We start from the raw sequence: 12,034 nt of genomic DNA on the forward strand, positions 1-12,034 counted from the left end.
AATTGAGAAGTAAATTCTGCAAACAAAAGTGGTGTTGCAAACTTGCAATACATATTTGAATTTTCCATTGCAAGGCCCTTACAACAAATATGACATCTGCAAACCAGAATACTAAAGTTTGATGGCCACATTTGTGCCAAAACCCGTATAGTGCTTCAGTTTTTCAATAGAATATAAGGCTATAAGCTCTATAGTCTATATTGTACAATTGCATTATAATCGATTAGCTAGGACTAACAAGTATGTAACATATCTTCCGTGTTGAGATCATTAATAACCCAAAGCATCCATGTCGGGCATACGATTAGCCAAAGGGTTCTTCTCCCCCAACCGATCAACAATAGATGCTTCCGTTGTTGTCAACAATAAAGAGACACTGTAAAAATGATACAGAACTGAATTTGAATAGAAGGGAAATACAAGGAAATTACTAACATATGGAAGTGCTACACGTGAAGAAACTGTAGTGTAGAATGTGATTTTAAAAAAACATTAATTCCAGTGATTCACCTGGCAGCATCTACTAAGGCTGTTCTAACAACTTTCAGTGGATCAATAATCCCCGCCTTCACCATATCAACGTACTGACCTGTCAACCAAGAACATTAAAAATTAACATGTAATAAGTCGGGCATAAATGGGTACATACTTCATTTACATTGTTTTTATACAGACATCCTTGTAAAAAACATTTAATAATTGACTTGTATAGTATTGAAACTGTCCCAAGCTTCTATTTATTGAAATTTGAAAAATTAAACATTGAATAAGTTCTGTGGAGGAGAGTGGATCAAAGTTTGCAAACCCATATTTGGGTGGAACTCGTTAAAATGTTGTATGCTCTACCAGCCATGACATACAACTGGATGATATGGTATGCTTAGCTGAAACTTTTCAGACTCTGAGTTGTGACCATATGCTAATTGACATCAAAAATTTATATTAAAAATAGTCATTAAAGCAAGTATGTTTCAAGATTTTGCAACAGGAATCAGTTGTCAAGCCTACAACAGCAATTTAGAATTAAAATTATGCATTAGTCCACTTGTATTTATTACAGGTATCAGAGATCTGATGTGATTGTATCATTTTATAATACATGCACACATATTTAACCAGGTAAATTACGATAAACGTGCAACTAGAGGTCAAACATATTTGCAATTAAATCTAAAAAACAATTTTGTGCTTAATAATCGTTTAATGTTAAATTTAATCATTTTTGTTAAAATGGCCAAAGAATTTTTATTTATTTTTTAAAAGCTAACAAACCTTTGGCGGCATCATAACCCATATTGAGATCATCTTGTTCCAATAGCTTGCCAAGAACCAAGGCGCCATCACCACCAGCATTTGAAACTATTGTATGAGTAGGTGTCTGCCATAAAAACATATCATTTAAGCCTTTGAATCAAGAATCCATGCTTTAGATAAACATACATGGCATATCCCGTAAAAGTCAAACCTTCAGAGCATTCTCAATTATCTGGACGCCTCTTTTCTGGCTATCATTAACAGTTCTAAGGTCCTTCAAAACTTTGGTAGCATGCAGGAGAGCAACCCCACCACCTTTCAGAGAAAATTATCGTTTTCTGTAATCAACAAAATAGCAAAAAGTTTAACATCGAGGCAAGTATAGTCCATGGACTTACCTGGGACAATGCCCTCTTCCACAGCAGCCCTTGTAGCATTTAAAGCATCTGTGACCCTATCTTTCCTTTCTCCAACTTCTGCCTCGCTAGCCCCTCCTACCTAAAGCATAATGGAACTTTCAATTGGATGAGTGGGCTGTGAGCATTGATAACAAGGGAAGATATTGAAATTGATGTGGTTAAGAATATGCCTTGAAAACTGCAACACCACCAGAGAGCTTCGATAGCCTCTCTTGTGCCTTCTCCTTATCAAACATGGCAGTACTCTTCTCAATTGTGACCCTTAGCTGTACAACCATACATAGAATATTAGCAAATCCTTTTTCTAAAAGTTGAATTTATGAGTCTGTGCTTGTGCGTGGTACAATACAGTAGCAGATTAGTTGAGAAATTATGTTGGCCAGAAGTCTAGAACTTTGAGCAAATTTTCTACAACTAGGTTTACACATGTAATGGACCTGAAAAATATTTTCTTCTGAAAACAAATTCTTTAGGTAGGAAATACTATGAGATCTGACTGGACACTAGGTTGCAGCATGCACTGCACATAAAGAAGACATGACTAAACATGGAAATGGGTGCAAGATTTCTCATAGCTACACACCCACCCTTTTATAACTGATATGATTAATGAGATCAACTACGTGATACATGATGAACGAAAGATATTTTTGCTATAACCTTTTTTTTTTAGTTCCGCATAGACACCGACCAGATCATTGACTCATTGTTATGCACGTGAGAGGGTGGAAGCATGGAAGAAACTGAACACACGTGAAATAATGCTCCCTCTGTGTTAGTGTGTTTATTAAAATATTGCAATAAACAATGAAAGTAAACTAGAAGTAAATGGCAGGTCAACTGGTCAAGGATTTCTTAAAAGGAGGGGGTTAATTAATTTTTGTTAGTGAACTTGAAAATATATTAAAATAGAATTATCAGTACAGAGATTAAGAATGAAGGTTATTTAGTAGGTTTCCAACATACGACTGAGTTGATCATCCTGCTTTTTATGATCTCACCCCCTGGGCTCTGTGTGAGCAATAGGATAAATTTTAGAAGACATAAGAAGCACCCTGCTCAGAGTAATGATTACCTCTTCACATCTTTCCTCTATCTGCTTCTTATCTCCGCCTCCATGTAGAATTAGTGTGTCATCAAGAGAAACAGTTACCTGCTCCAAGGAAACTTTAACGCATAAATTGACATGCATATGACAGCATGCTTAATTTATCATGCAATTCTAGCTATACCTTTTTTGCAGTGCCAAGGACGTCAATGCTGACTTTGTCAAGACTTGAACCACGTTCTTCACTGATAACCTGCAAAAGACGTGAAAATGAATTTATATGAAGAGATGTGAAACTACAATGTAAGCCATCGGACTAACCTCTCCTCCGGTAAGAACTGCAATGTCCGCCAGATTGGCTCTTCTATTATCCCCAAAACCAGGAGACTTGATAGCACAGACCTGAACATTATAAAGAATATAGCATGATAAAAGAGCATATGACAACTACCGACAGAATAAAATGTGAACATTCAGTTTGTCTTCTAAAAGGAACTCTTGTTTTTTTTCAGTAGTAGTAAATATCTGAGCGGCTCTATTACCTTAACACCAGCCCTGTGTTTGTTAAGAACGAGCATAGCCAGTACATCAATCTCCAAATCCTCAGCAATAATCAGAAGTGGTCGTTTTCTCTGAACAGTTAGGAACAGAGAAAGAACTTACTATACCAGATCAGCTGAGTTGTTAAGAAAGTAATCTTTATTTACGGCTAAATGTGGAAAGATATCTACTCAGGATATAATTACCTTTATAGCCATCTCCAATATTCTTACAAGCGTGTTCATGTCGGAGATTTTCTTATCATGAATAAGAATCAAGGGATTTTCTAGTTCCTGCCTACACGAAAAAACAAAATTTCACATGTTCTGAAAAGTGAAAGTATAAATTATAATTCAAGCTCCTAGATAGGGTTAAGGGATCAAAAACTCCAAAATCAAAATTCAGTTAAGCCATCTGCTACTCCAATTCATATATAACCAGATATGCAATATTGGTTAGCTTTACATACACATTTCTGAGTCTTCGCGTCGGTAACAAAGTATGGAGATATATAACCTCTCCCTAGTTTCATCCCTTCCACTACTTCTAGCTCATCATCCAGAGTATTACCATCCTATATTATTAAGAAACAGAAAAATTAGCTTGAAAGCAGAAGTGGGCCTCAAGAACGTACAAAACATAAGCATACTCACAACAATTGTAATGACCCCTTCTTTTCCAACTTTCTCCATTGCCCGCCCTATTAATTCACCAATTTCGCGGTCACCATTGGCAGAGATAGTAGCTACCTGTTTCAAAGTATTAGGTAACTACAAGACTAATGACATGTACTGGAACGAGACTCCAGCATTTATACCCATAAAATTGTCCACAAGAACAATATGAGTTTTAGGAAGAATCGAATACAGATAAATATAATCAACATTTTCAAGCTTGTGCTGCTATAAAACATTGAATTAATACATTTGAGTCTACAGGAAGCCGCTGAGCATATAGGAACTTGACATATCTACAGGTATTTCTACAAGCTTTGTAAAATTAATTGTGCTGCAATCATTAAAAATTAAAATAGCACCAAACTCAGTGTTTACATCCTTGGCTTACTTCTCTACACTAATTATTATTAGGGATTGTTACCTGGACAATTTCTTCTGGTGTGCTAATCATTGTTGCTCTGCTCTTTAAGTTGGATATTACAGCATCAACTGCCATCATTATACCACTGCGCAAATCCATAACATTAATGCCAGAAGCAATCGATTTACAACCTTCGGCATATATTGCTTGGGTCAATACAGTGGCACAAGTGGTACCTGCACAACATAATATGTTTCCCAGATAATGTTTCTTGCATTTTACATTGGTAAAGTATGCCACTTCAACTTTAATGACATGAAAGATGACATCAAATAGTTTAGCAAAAAAAATAGACGACATTAAGCTCATCCTGTTTAATGCATTATACCCTAGCAGGCGTGCCCTGATATAAGTATATGAAACGCCCCACTAAAAGTTAGGATGTCCAAACATAATTGAAATACAATCAGAATTACAATTTCCAGGCAGATAAAGACTTTCTACGGCTAACATCTGACATCACTAGTAAACTTCAAACTTAATTGCACACATTAAAGTGTAAACTTTCAAGAAAGGACAAATTATTTCTTGTCTTGTTCAATCTTCAAAAACCAATTATATTTAGTCAGAGAAATAAACTTAATAAATAAATAGTAATATTGGATAATTAAAAAACGGGGATTAAAGAAAACTACGAAAACATATTATTACCATCTCCTGCAGCAGTATTAGTAGCATTCGCCACCTGTTTCACCAAAGCAGCACCAACATTTTTGGCTTTATCCTCGAAATTGATACTTTTAGCTACTGTCACACCATCTTTTGTAACCTTTGGACTCCCACGGCTACTCTCAATTATCACATTACGACCCTAAAACAATTTGTACACATAATAAGATCAACTCAACTAAATACCTTCATTTCACAAGAGAGAGGGAGGAGGGGGGGAGAGAGAGAGAGAGAGAGAGAGAGAGAGAGAGGGAGGGAGGGAGAGGGAGAGAGGGAGAGAGAGAGAGAGAGAGAGAGAGAGAGAGAGAGAGGAGAGACCTGGGGACCCATAGTGACCTTAACAGCTTCAGCAAGGTCATTGACACCTTGCAACATAGCCATCCGTGCCGCGCTTCCGTAATTGATGTCTTTAGCAACATAATTTCTGGAAGATAATATCCTACTACACACCTATCGATTCAATTAACACCAAATTCGATCACTTAACAAGCATCACAAACATAAAATCAAAAAAAAAACACATTGGATAAATAAGTGAAATGAAGGGAGCTCACTTGTTTTCTGGAAGCCAAGGCAGCAGTAGCGAACCGATACATTTCGCCAAACAAGTCCTTATCGATGAAATTGATCTCAGGGTTTAGGGTTTAAGACTAAAAACTTGAAAGTACAGTAGCTGCTCTGCCTCTGATTAATTGGAAAATGGAAGTCAAAATGGGTCAGTTGGAAGGCCCAGTCCATATTTGAAAATAGACGGTTTTTGTTGGGTTTGGCATTTGGGCCCGTTGTGCATAGTCTATCAGTCCATATATTCTGCCATTCTGGTTAGTTGTAGTAGCTCGGCTAGCTTCGAGGCATCTTATCACGGTGGTAGCATGGATTTACTCCTGTAAATCACATAATCTAGTTAATTACACAAAATTTTAAGTCCTATAAATCATTCTTGTAAATTACATGCTTTATAGGACTTATTTTTCCATCCAACTATACAATAATTCATTCCTAATTTGTATCTTTTTCTATAAAAAAGGGAAATATTAAATCATTGTTGATTACATAAAAGATGGTATATATGTGTCTAGAAAGCCCGGTTAAGAATTACACCTTATCGATTCAGCTACTGATTTAAGAATTGGATCTAATCGATTGAACTACCGATTTAAAAATAATCGGAATGATTAGTCGATATAAAAATCTGACTTATTTTAATATTCAAATATTATTAAATATATATTCATTATTATATTAGTTATTCATCAACAAATATATATATACTATATCATAAATTCTATAATTATTCATATTAAAGCGATATAATATTTAAGTTTTAATAAATTATTATATATTTTGTTTAAGAAAAACGATTCATCGAATTTTAAAAATTGAATTGATTGGCAACCATTACAGAAACTAATCGAGAATTAATTAGTTAAATCGGGAATTTTTAAAATAACACAGGAAAGTTGTGGTACTAGACTACTCGGATCTAGAATTCTAGATGGGTGAAATGGTATGTCCAGATCTTACATATATAGGCCAAACCTGGAGCTGGAGTAGTAATGAATCCCTTAAATATTAAATCCTGTTGCCAAAAATCAGCTCTTTTTACACCCCCTACCCCAATAGTTGCACCTTAATTACGAAAAATGCCATCAACCTTTACCATTTTCATACAACGTTTCTGATAAAACAAAAAACCCTTATAATAAACGAAAGCTTTTGTACCTCATATAAGCTTTTGTCCGGGTGTCATACATACAGATCTATATATGTTCACATCATATTGCCATATCTTTCTTCTATATTTCAAAAACAAACGAAAGTGCAGCGGCAGTACTGTCTGCTCTACTTCCCCATTTGATTTGTTGTGATTTCAAATTCAAAATTCAAATTCATATCCTCTGATTAGATTCAAGCTCATTTAAATCTCATTTCAAGCTCTCTAACCTCGCCCCTCCTGCTTCAAGTAAGTGCCCCTCTCCCTATCTCTCCCTTCCTGAATGTATCTCTCCCTCTCTCCGGCTGTCTCTATATCTCTCTCTTTCTGTTTTTTCATGTTTTCGTCCGACCGTCTCTCTCTTTCCCTGTCCATGTCCCTCTTTATTAGTATGATATATGGTAATATACATGTACTACTTAGGCAGGTAAATGACTCCGTCACATATTGTTTATTATTTTTTATTTATTTTTTTGTAGATATTTGAGTTTCGATGTTGCAGCTGTTTGTTTTATTTTTCAATTCACATCCTCTTATGTATTTATTGATGAACTTGAGGTAATGTTTATTTGGAAAGCTAATCTTGATAGGCGATTTTACCAATATCCATGAAGTGTTTGATAAAATGTGAAGATTTGGGGGACTTTCTGTCTTCATGTTTGGTGTGAGTGGAATTGTGGAGGAAGGAAAAGACGAGGAGGGAACGGAAGGCAAAAAGATGAGGTATTTAATTTGCAGAAAATGGGGTATTTGAGAGACTTGCAAGCTGCGGACTACTGTCAAATATGATACTGTATTTTTATAATGGATTACAGGATGAGCTTGACAAAAGGCCTTGGGTTCATCATTGCTTCAAGTGTCTGTCATTGCATAATTACTGTGTAGTTATTTCTTATATGTTGTTTGTGTTTCAAATTTTTATTTAATTATTATTATGTTCTCACTAAACCAATACTATGCTTAAGATATGCATTTGCATGAAGAGGGCAATGGCGTTGTGTTTGTCTAGATAATCTCATTCAACATAATCTTTCCATCGGATCATTGAGTTTATAAATTCCGTTAATAATTAAGTTTTCATGTTCTTGCAAGTTAATTACAATCATCTCAAACTTGATAATTTTGCTTCTTTCATATCTTTTGATCCTGGTAGTGTTTCGGCTGATGATTTAGGACATCATGCGGGGTACTATCAGATTCAGCATTCTCACGCTACTTAGTATGTCCCGAAATCCTTTAGATTTTTAAGTTTTCGAAATTATGATGCAGGAATTTTATTGTTTTTTTAATTTTTTTATGGATTTTCATGATTTCGGTTTTTGCTTTGGGATAGTAGATATGACCTGGCCGGTCCCTGGAATTCATAGGTCTAATATGATTTTTGGGTTACTTTAAAAGAAAAAACTATAGGGAGGAGGATTAGTTAACTTAACTAAGAATGTTTAGTTGGGTAATTTGGCATGTTGATTGAGCACATGCCAATATAATTAAGCCTTGGTATTTTGCTTTGGGATAGTACATATGGCATGGCCGCTCACTGCAATTCATAAGTCTAATACGATCTTCAGGGTTTCATTATATCCGAGTAGTGATTTTTCAGATGTTGATTAGTGTAGTCGGATGTACAAGATTTGGTATCAGATTTCATTTCCCTCTTGATATTGTCACATTAGTGTCGTCGTTCAAAAATTAAATTCGAACTACATACTTAACTTCTGTTGCCTCTTTGTGTTCGTCTCTTTTTAATTTCTGGTATCGTGTTGCCTACTTGCCTGTAGGATGTTCTATTTCTTCTTTGAATCGCGCAATAGCAAGAACGATCCTGTTGTTATCTGGCTGACTGGGGGACCTGGGTGTAGCAGTGAGTTGGATCTTTTCTATGAAAATGGACCCTTCACTATTGTGAAAAACATGTCTCTTATGTGGAACGAGCATGGATGGGACAAGGTAATGCTCCCGTGCATGATTTTTCTCCGACTATTTGTAACAGTCTTTCTCTGTTTTGAAGTGAAGATTGTAAAACTTTTAAATGATGTATATGCAGGTATTCAACCTTCTTTATGTTGACCAACCTACTGGAACTGGCTTCATGTGCAGCTCTGACAGGCAAAACATTCGCCATAATGAAGAAGGCTTTAGCAATGACCTGTATGACTTCTTGCAGGTACCGTGCCTGAAAAAATGGAGTGTATAAACATAGTTGTTCAATCTTGAACAGAGGTAGCAAGGTTTATACTTTTTGTCGAAAACATGGGTAGCCTAAATGGGCAGTCTCAGCTCTCTGGTTATTGAGTTGCAGTACGTAGAATCATAGATACTACAAAAGTACTATAAAATATAATTTCTGAAGTAACTGATGTTGGAAAAAATAAAATTTCTTTCTATATTTTCAAATATCTTTGTATTCTTGATATTTTTGCAGTCCTAGGTGTTTTCGTGAAGATCTGGGGGATTTTCGGACTTGATAATCTATGTATATTTAATTTGCAGAAAATGAGCTATTTGAAAGAGCTGCAAGCTACGGACTACTGTCAAATATGATATTGTATTTTATAATGGATAACGGGATGAGCTTGACAAAAGGCCTTGGGCTCAACATTCTTCAAGTGTCTGTCATTGCGTAATTACTGTGTTATTATTGCTTATATGTTGTTTGTGTTTTCAAATGTCTATTTAATTATTATTATGTTCTCACAAAACCAATACTATGCTTAAGATATGCATTTGCATGAAGAAATAGATTAAATCCAAGTTACAGGAGTTGTGATTGTCTGGATAATCTCTTTCAATTTAATCTTTCCATCGGATCATTGAGTTTATAAATTCCGTTTATAATTAAGTTTTCATGTTCTTGCAGGTTAGTTACAATCATCTCAAACTTGATAATTTTGCTTCTTTCATATCTGAGTTTGGTATGTCTGCGCACCTTATAACTTTTAAGAACTTTCTATTAATAAAAAATTCACTTCTTTTGGAAGGCTAGGAACATCCTTATCTTCTTATAAGATTAAAGCATTCACCTTTTGAGGTTTATACTAGAATAGTCGTAACCATCTTCTTGATCTTCATTGTAAGTTTCTCTCATTAAGAGTCTTGATGTTTATATTTAAGTTTTTTGATGCTGTTCAGGTAATGTCCTACTTAATAATTCAATTTACTTTCGATTCTTCCCCGGCTATTTCAAAAGAATTAGATATTTAGATTGCATTGTCTGTCTGCTTTTTTTCCTGGCTTACCCTCCTGTTTCGAAGACTTCTCTTAGATTTTGATTAATGTTTCATTAATTCATTGAACTATGCTGTGAAGTGCATGATGTTGCTATATATGTGGTGCAAGCCATTCCAGATGAACGTGTGGGCCATACAAAATTCTCAGCATATGGCAACTATGTTTTTAAATTTTCAATCTGCATTATTTGCTTTCTTCATGAAACTGGGGCATGCTTAGTTGTTTTGCTAATGGAGTCCCACTAATAAGATGAAAACTTAATTTTTCTTTGAAATTGCACATAGTGCAGGTAGAATTAAGCTGCTGTAGCAGTGGAACTCTTGATATAACATATGTTGTGTCCCTCTATCCTCTGGGAATGGCAACAGCAGTTAAAGTGAAGAACAATGTTGGCAAAGCTATTAAACTAACCAGTGCAATACCAAGTCATTTCAAATTCAAGAAGCGAAGTGGTACTGGGATTTAGGGCCTGAGAAACTGCTCTTACTGCTCTTAATTGCAATTACATAAGTTAGTAGGAAGTTCAATAAAATGAATGCAGGCACCATTTGATTAAAAAATTTAAACACGCCGTTATCTTATTATTTGGGGTATGCGAAATTTATGTCAAATCCTTTTGGTCCATTCGAATATATTTAAAGGAATAACAAAAGATTGAAATTAATTAAATGGTGTGACCATTTTAAGTTTTTTTTTTCATTACAATTTGGACTAATTATGAACAACCACAAAATTTATTAAAGGTAAAGCTATTTTGACTAATACGGATTTGATTTTACAATTTAAAATTGTTGATTTTGGGTAAAATAATTTATTCATAATATAAATTAAAAGAAAAGGAAAGAGAACATAACACTAAACTGAAATAAACAGACAAGAAAACATAAAATCAAATATGATTGGATTACATTTTCAAAAGTAGAACATGTGATCTATGACATTTAAAAAAACGACTTTATTGAATTAAAAACTTACGGAGCAAATTTTTTTAATTATATTTTTAATAATATATTAATGATATGAATTCAAAAACAAAATTTACGATAATTATTAGTCGGGTATTCATTCACCCATTAAACACCGATTTTTTAATTCTGTCTTTTTACTACAAGAAATATTTATATAAATTTAAATGAGAAGTAGTAGTTAGACTAATTTAAAATTTTAAAAACAACACATTTAAAGAATTAAAATAATTATAATATAATTACAAGAATACTATTCTATTAGTATTTGGTGTTACGATGTAGAAATTGGTGTTCAACTTTTTATATTAAAAATATTACTAATTATGGACAACCAAGAAATTTATAAAGATTAATGCTTTTTACAATACAGAATACTAAACTAAACTATTTTAAAATGTTGAATTCTTTTTAAAATATTTTCCGATATTATTTTAGTAATAGATTTATGGTACAAATTAAAAAAATTAGGAATACCTAATCGATTGTAAAGACATTTGTCGGATATTTATTCATCCGTTAAAGACCGACTTTTTAATTTCATCTTTTTAAAACATTGAATATTTATATATTATAAATGAGAAGTAGTAGTTGGACTAATTTAAACATTTTAAGAACATCACATTCAAAGAATTAAATTTCTTAAAGTTGAATTAGAAAGATAATCTTAAATTAGTAATTTAACTGATTTAGAAAAACAAAAAATGGGTGCACAAAGTGACAAAGGTATGAAAATATTATTTTAACTATATTATTAAAATATAAAATAAATATTTATTTTCAAAGCCCTTGCGTAGCGGGCACAAATACTAGTTTTGATATCTTGTCCCTCAACAATCAACATGAGGAAGTTTGTGGCAGAAAGGACCATGCTTTCACTTGTATTTTACCCCACCCCTGGGAAACACTCTATCCCACTGCCCATAGCTCTACATTTTATATGTGATGGCCGTAGGAATTTCAATAGATGTCCGTAGCCGTCATGGTTATGTCTTATTTGAATATGTGTATGGTGCTTAACCCTTTTCATGTCATCTGGAGGTTCTTATTTATACTAAGAGAGATGGCTGCTTAGGAGGGGGGAGTTGGCTAGTCTAGT

At 34.0% G+C, this 12,034-nt stretch overlaps 2 protein-coding genes across 4 annotated transcripts; one reads left to right on the plus strand and one right to left on the minus strand.

Moving 5' to 3' along the window:
- Positions 1 to 31: 31 nt before the first annotated feature.
- LOC108223523 (chaperonin CPN60-like 2, mitochondrial) lies at positions 32 to 5,715 on the minus strand. The gene is made up of 17 exons (XM_017397836.2): positions 5,583 to 5,715; positions 5,347 to 5,478; positions 5,011 to 5,170; positions 4,360 to 4,535; positions 3,915 to 4,010; positions 3,731 to 3,835; positions 3,468 to 3,554; positions 3,264 to 3,353; positions 3,043 to 3,123; positions 2,906 to 2,974; positions 2,749 to 2,826; positions 1,844 to 1,939; positions 1,653 to 1,752; positions 1,466 to 1,569; positions 1,273 to 1,378; positions 511 to 589; positions 32 to 376 (listed from the first exon to the last, which is right to left on the minus strand). The coding sequence occupies exons 1-17, from the start codon at positions 5,622 to 5,624 to the stop codon at positions 271 to 273; spliced, it is 1,707 nt and encodes a 568-aa protein (XP_017253325.1). The 5' UTR covers positions 5,625 to 5,715; the 3' UTR covers positions 32 to 270.
- Positions 5,716 to 6,763: 1,048 nt separating this feature from the next.
- On the plus strand, positions 6,764 to 9,502 carry LOC108223525 (serine carboxypeptidase 3-like). Of its 3 annotated transcripts, XM_064093159.1 has the most exons (6): positions 6,764 to 7,465; positions 7,558 to 7,600; positions 7,896 to 7,961; positions 8,521 to 8,689; positions 8,787 to 8,906; positions 9,233 to 9,502. In XM_064093159.1, exons 4-6 carry the CDS (start codon positions 8,522 to 8,524, stop codon positions 9,281 to 9,283), a joined length of 339 nt encoding a protein of 112 aa, XP_063949229.1. In that variant the 5' UTR covers positions 6,764 to 7,465; positions 7,558 to 7,600; positions 7,896 to 7,961; position 8,521; the 3' UTR covers positions 9,284 to 9,502. The 3 variants fall into 3 exon arrangements, with proteins under 3 accessions (XP_063949229.1, XP_063949228.1, XP_063949227.1); XM_064093158.1 differs by lacking the exon at positions 7,558 to 7,600; XM_064093157.1 differs by lacking the exons at positions 7,558 to 7,600; positions 7,896 to 7,961.
- Positions 9,503 to 12,034: the final 2,532 nt, after the last annotated feature.

Source organism: Daucus carota, chromosome 5 (genome assembly GCF_001625215.2).
Source record: "Daucus carota subsp. sativus chromosome 5, DH1 v3.0, whole genome shotgun sequence".
NCBI lineage: Eukaryota > Viridiplantae > Streptophyta > Magnoliopsida > Apiales > Apiaceae > Daucus > Daucus carota.

Bases quoted from the DNA above. Each gene is read 5' to 3' on its own strand.
- LOC108223525 (XM_064093157.1), top strand. From the start codon at position 7,398: ATGTTTGGTGTGAGTGGAATTGTGGAGGAAGGAAAAGACGAGGAGGGA. The intron at 7,466-8,520 runs GTATTTAATTTG...ACTTGCCTGTAG, and splicing joins ACGGAAGGCAAAAAGATGAG to GATGTTCTATTTCTTCTTTG. The intron at 8,690-8,786 runs GTAATGCTCCCG...ATGTATATGCAG, and splicing joins ACGAGCATGGATGGGACAAG to GTATTCAACCTTCTTTATGT.
- LOC108223523 (XM_017397836.2), bottom strand. From the start codon at position 5,624: ATGTATCGGTTCGCTACTGCTGCCTTGGCTTCCAGAAAACAA. The intron at 3,836-3,914 runs GTGAGTATGCTT...TTAATAATATAG, and splicing joins AAGGGGTCATTACAATTGTT to GATGGTAATACTCTGGATGA. The intron at 2,827-2,905 runs GTATAGCTAGAA...TCCTTGGAGCAG, and splicing joins TCCTTGGCACTGCAAAAAAG to GTAACTGTTTCTCTTGATGA.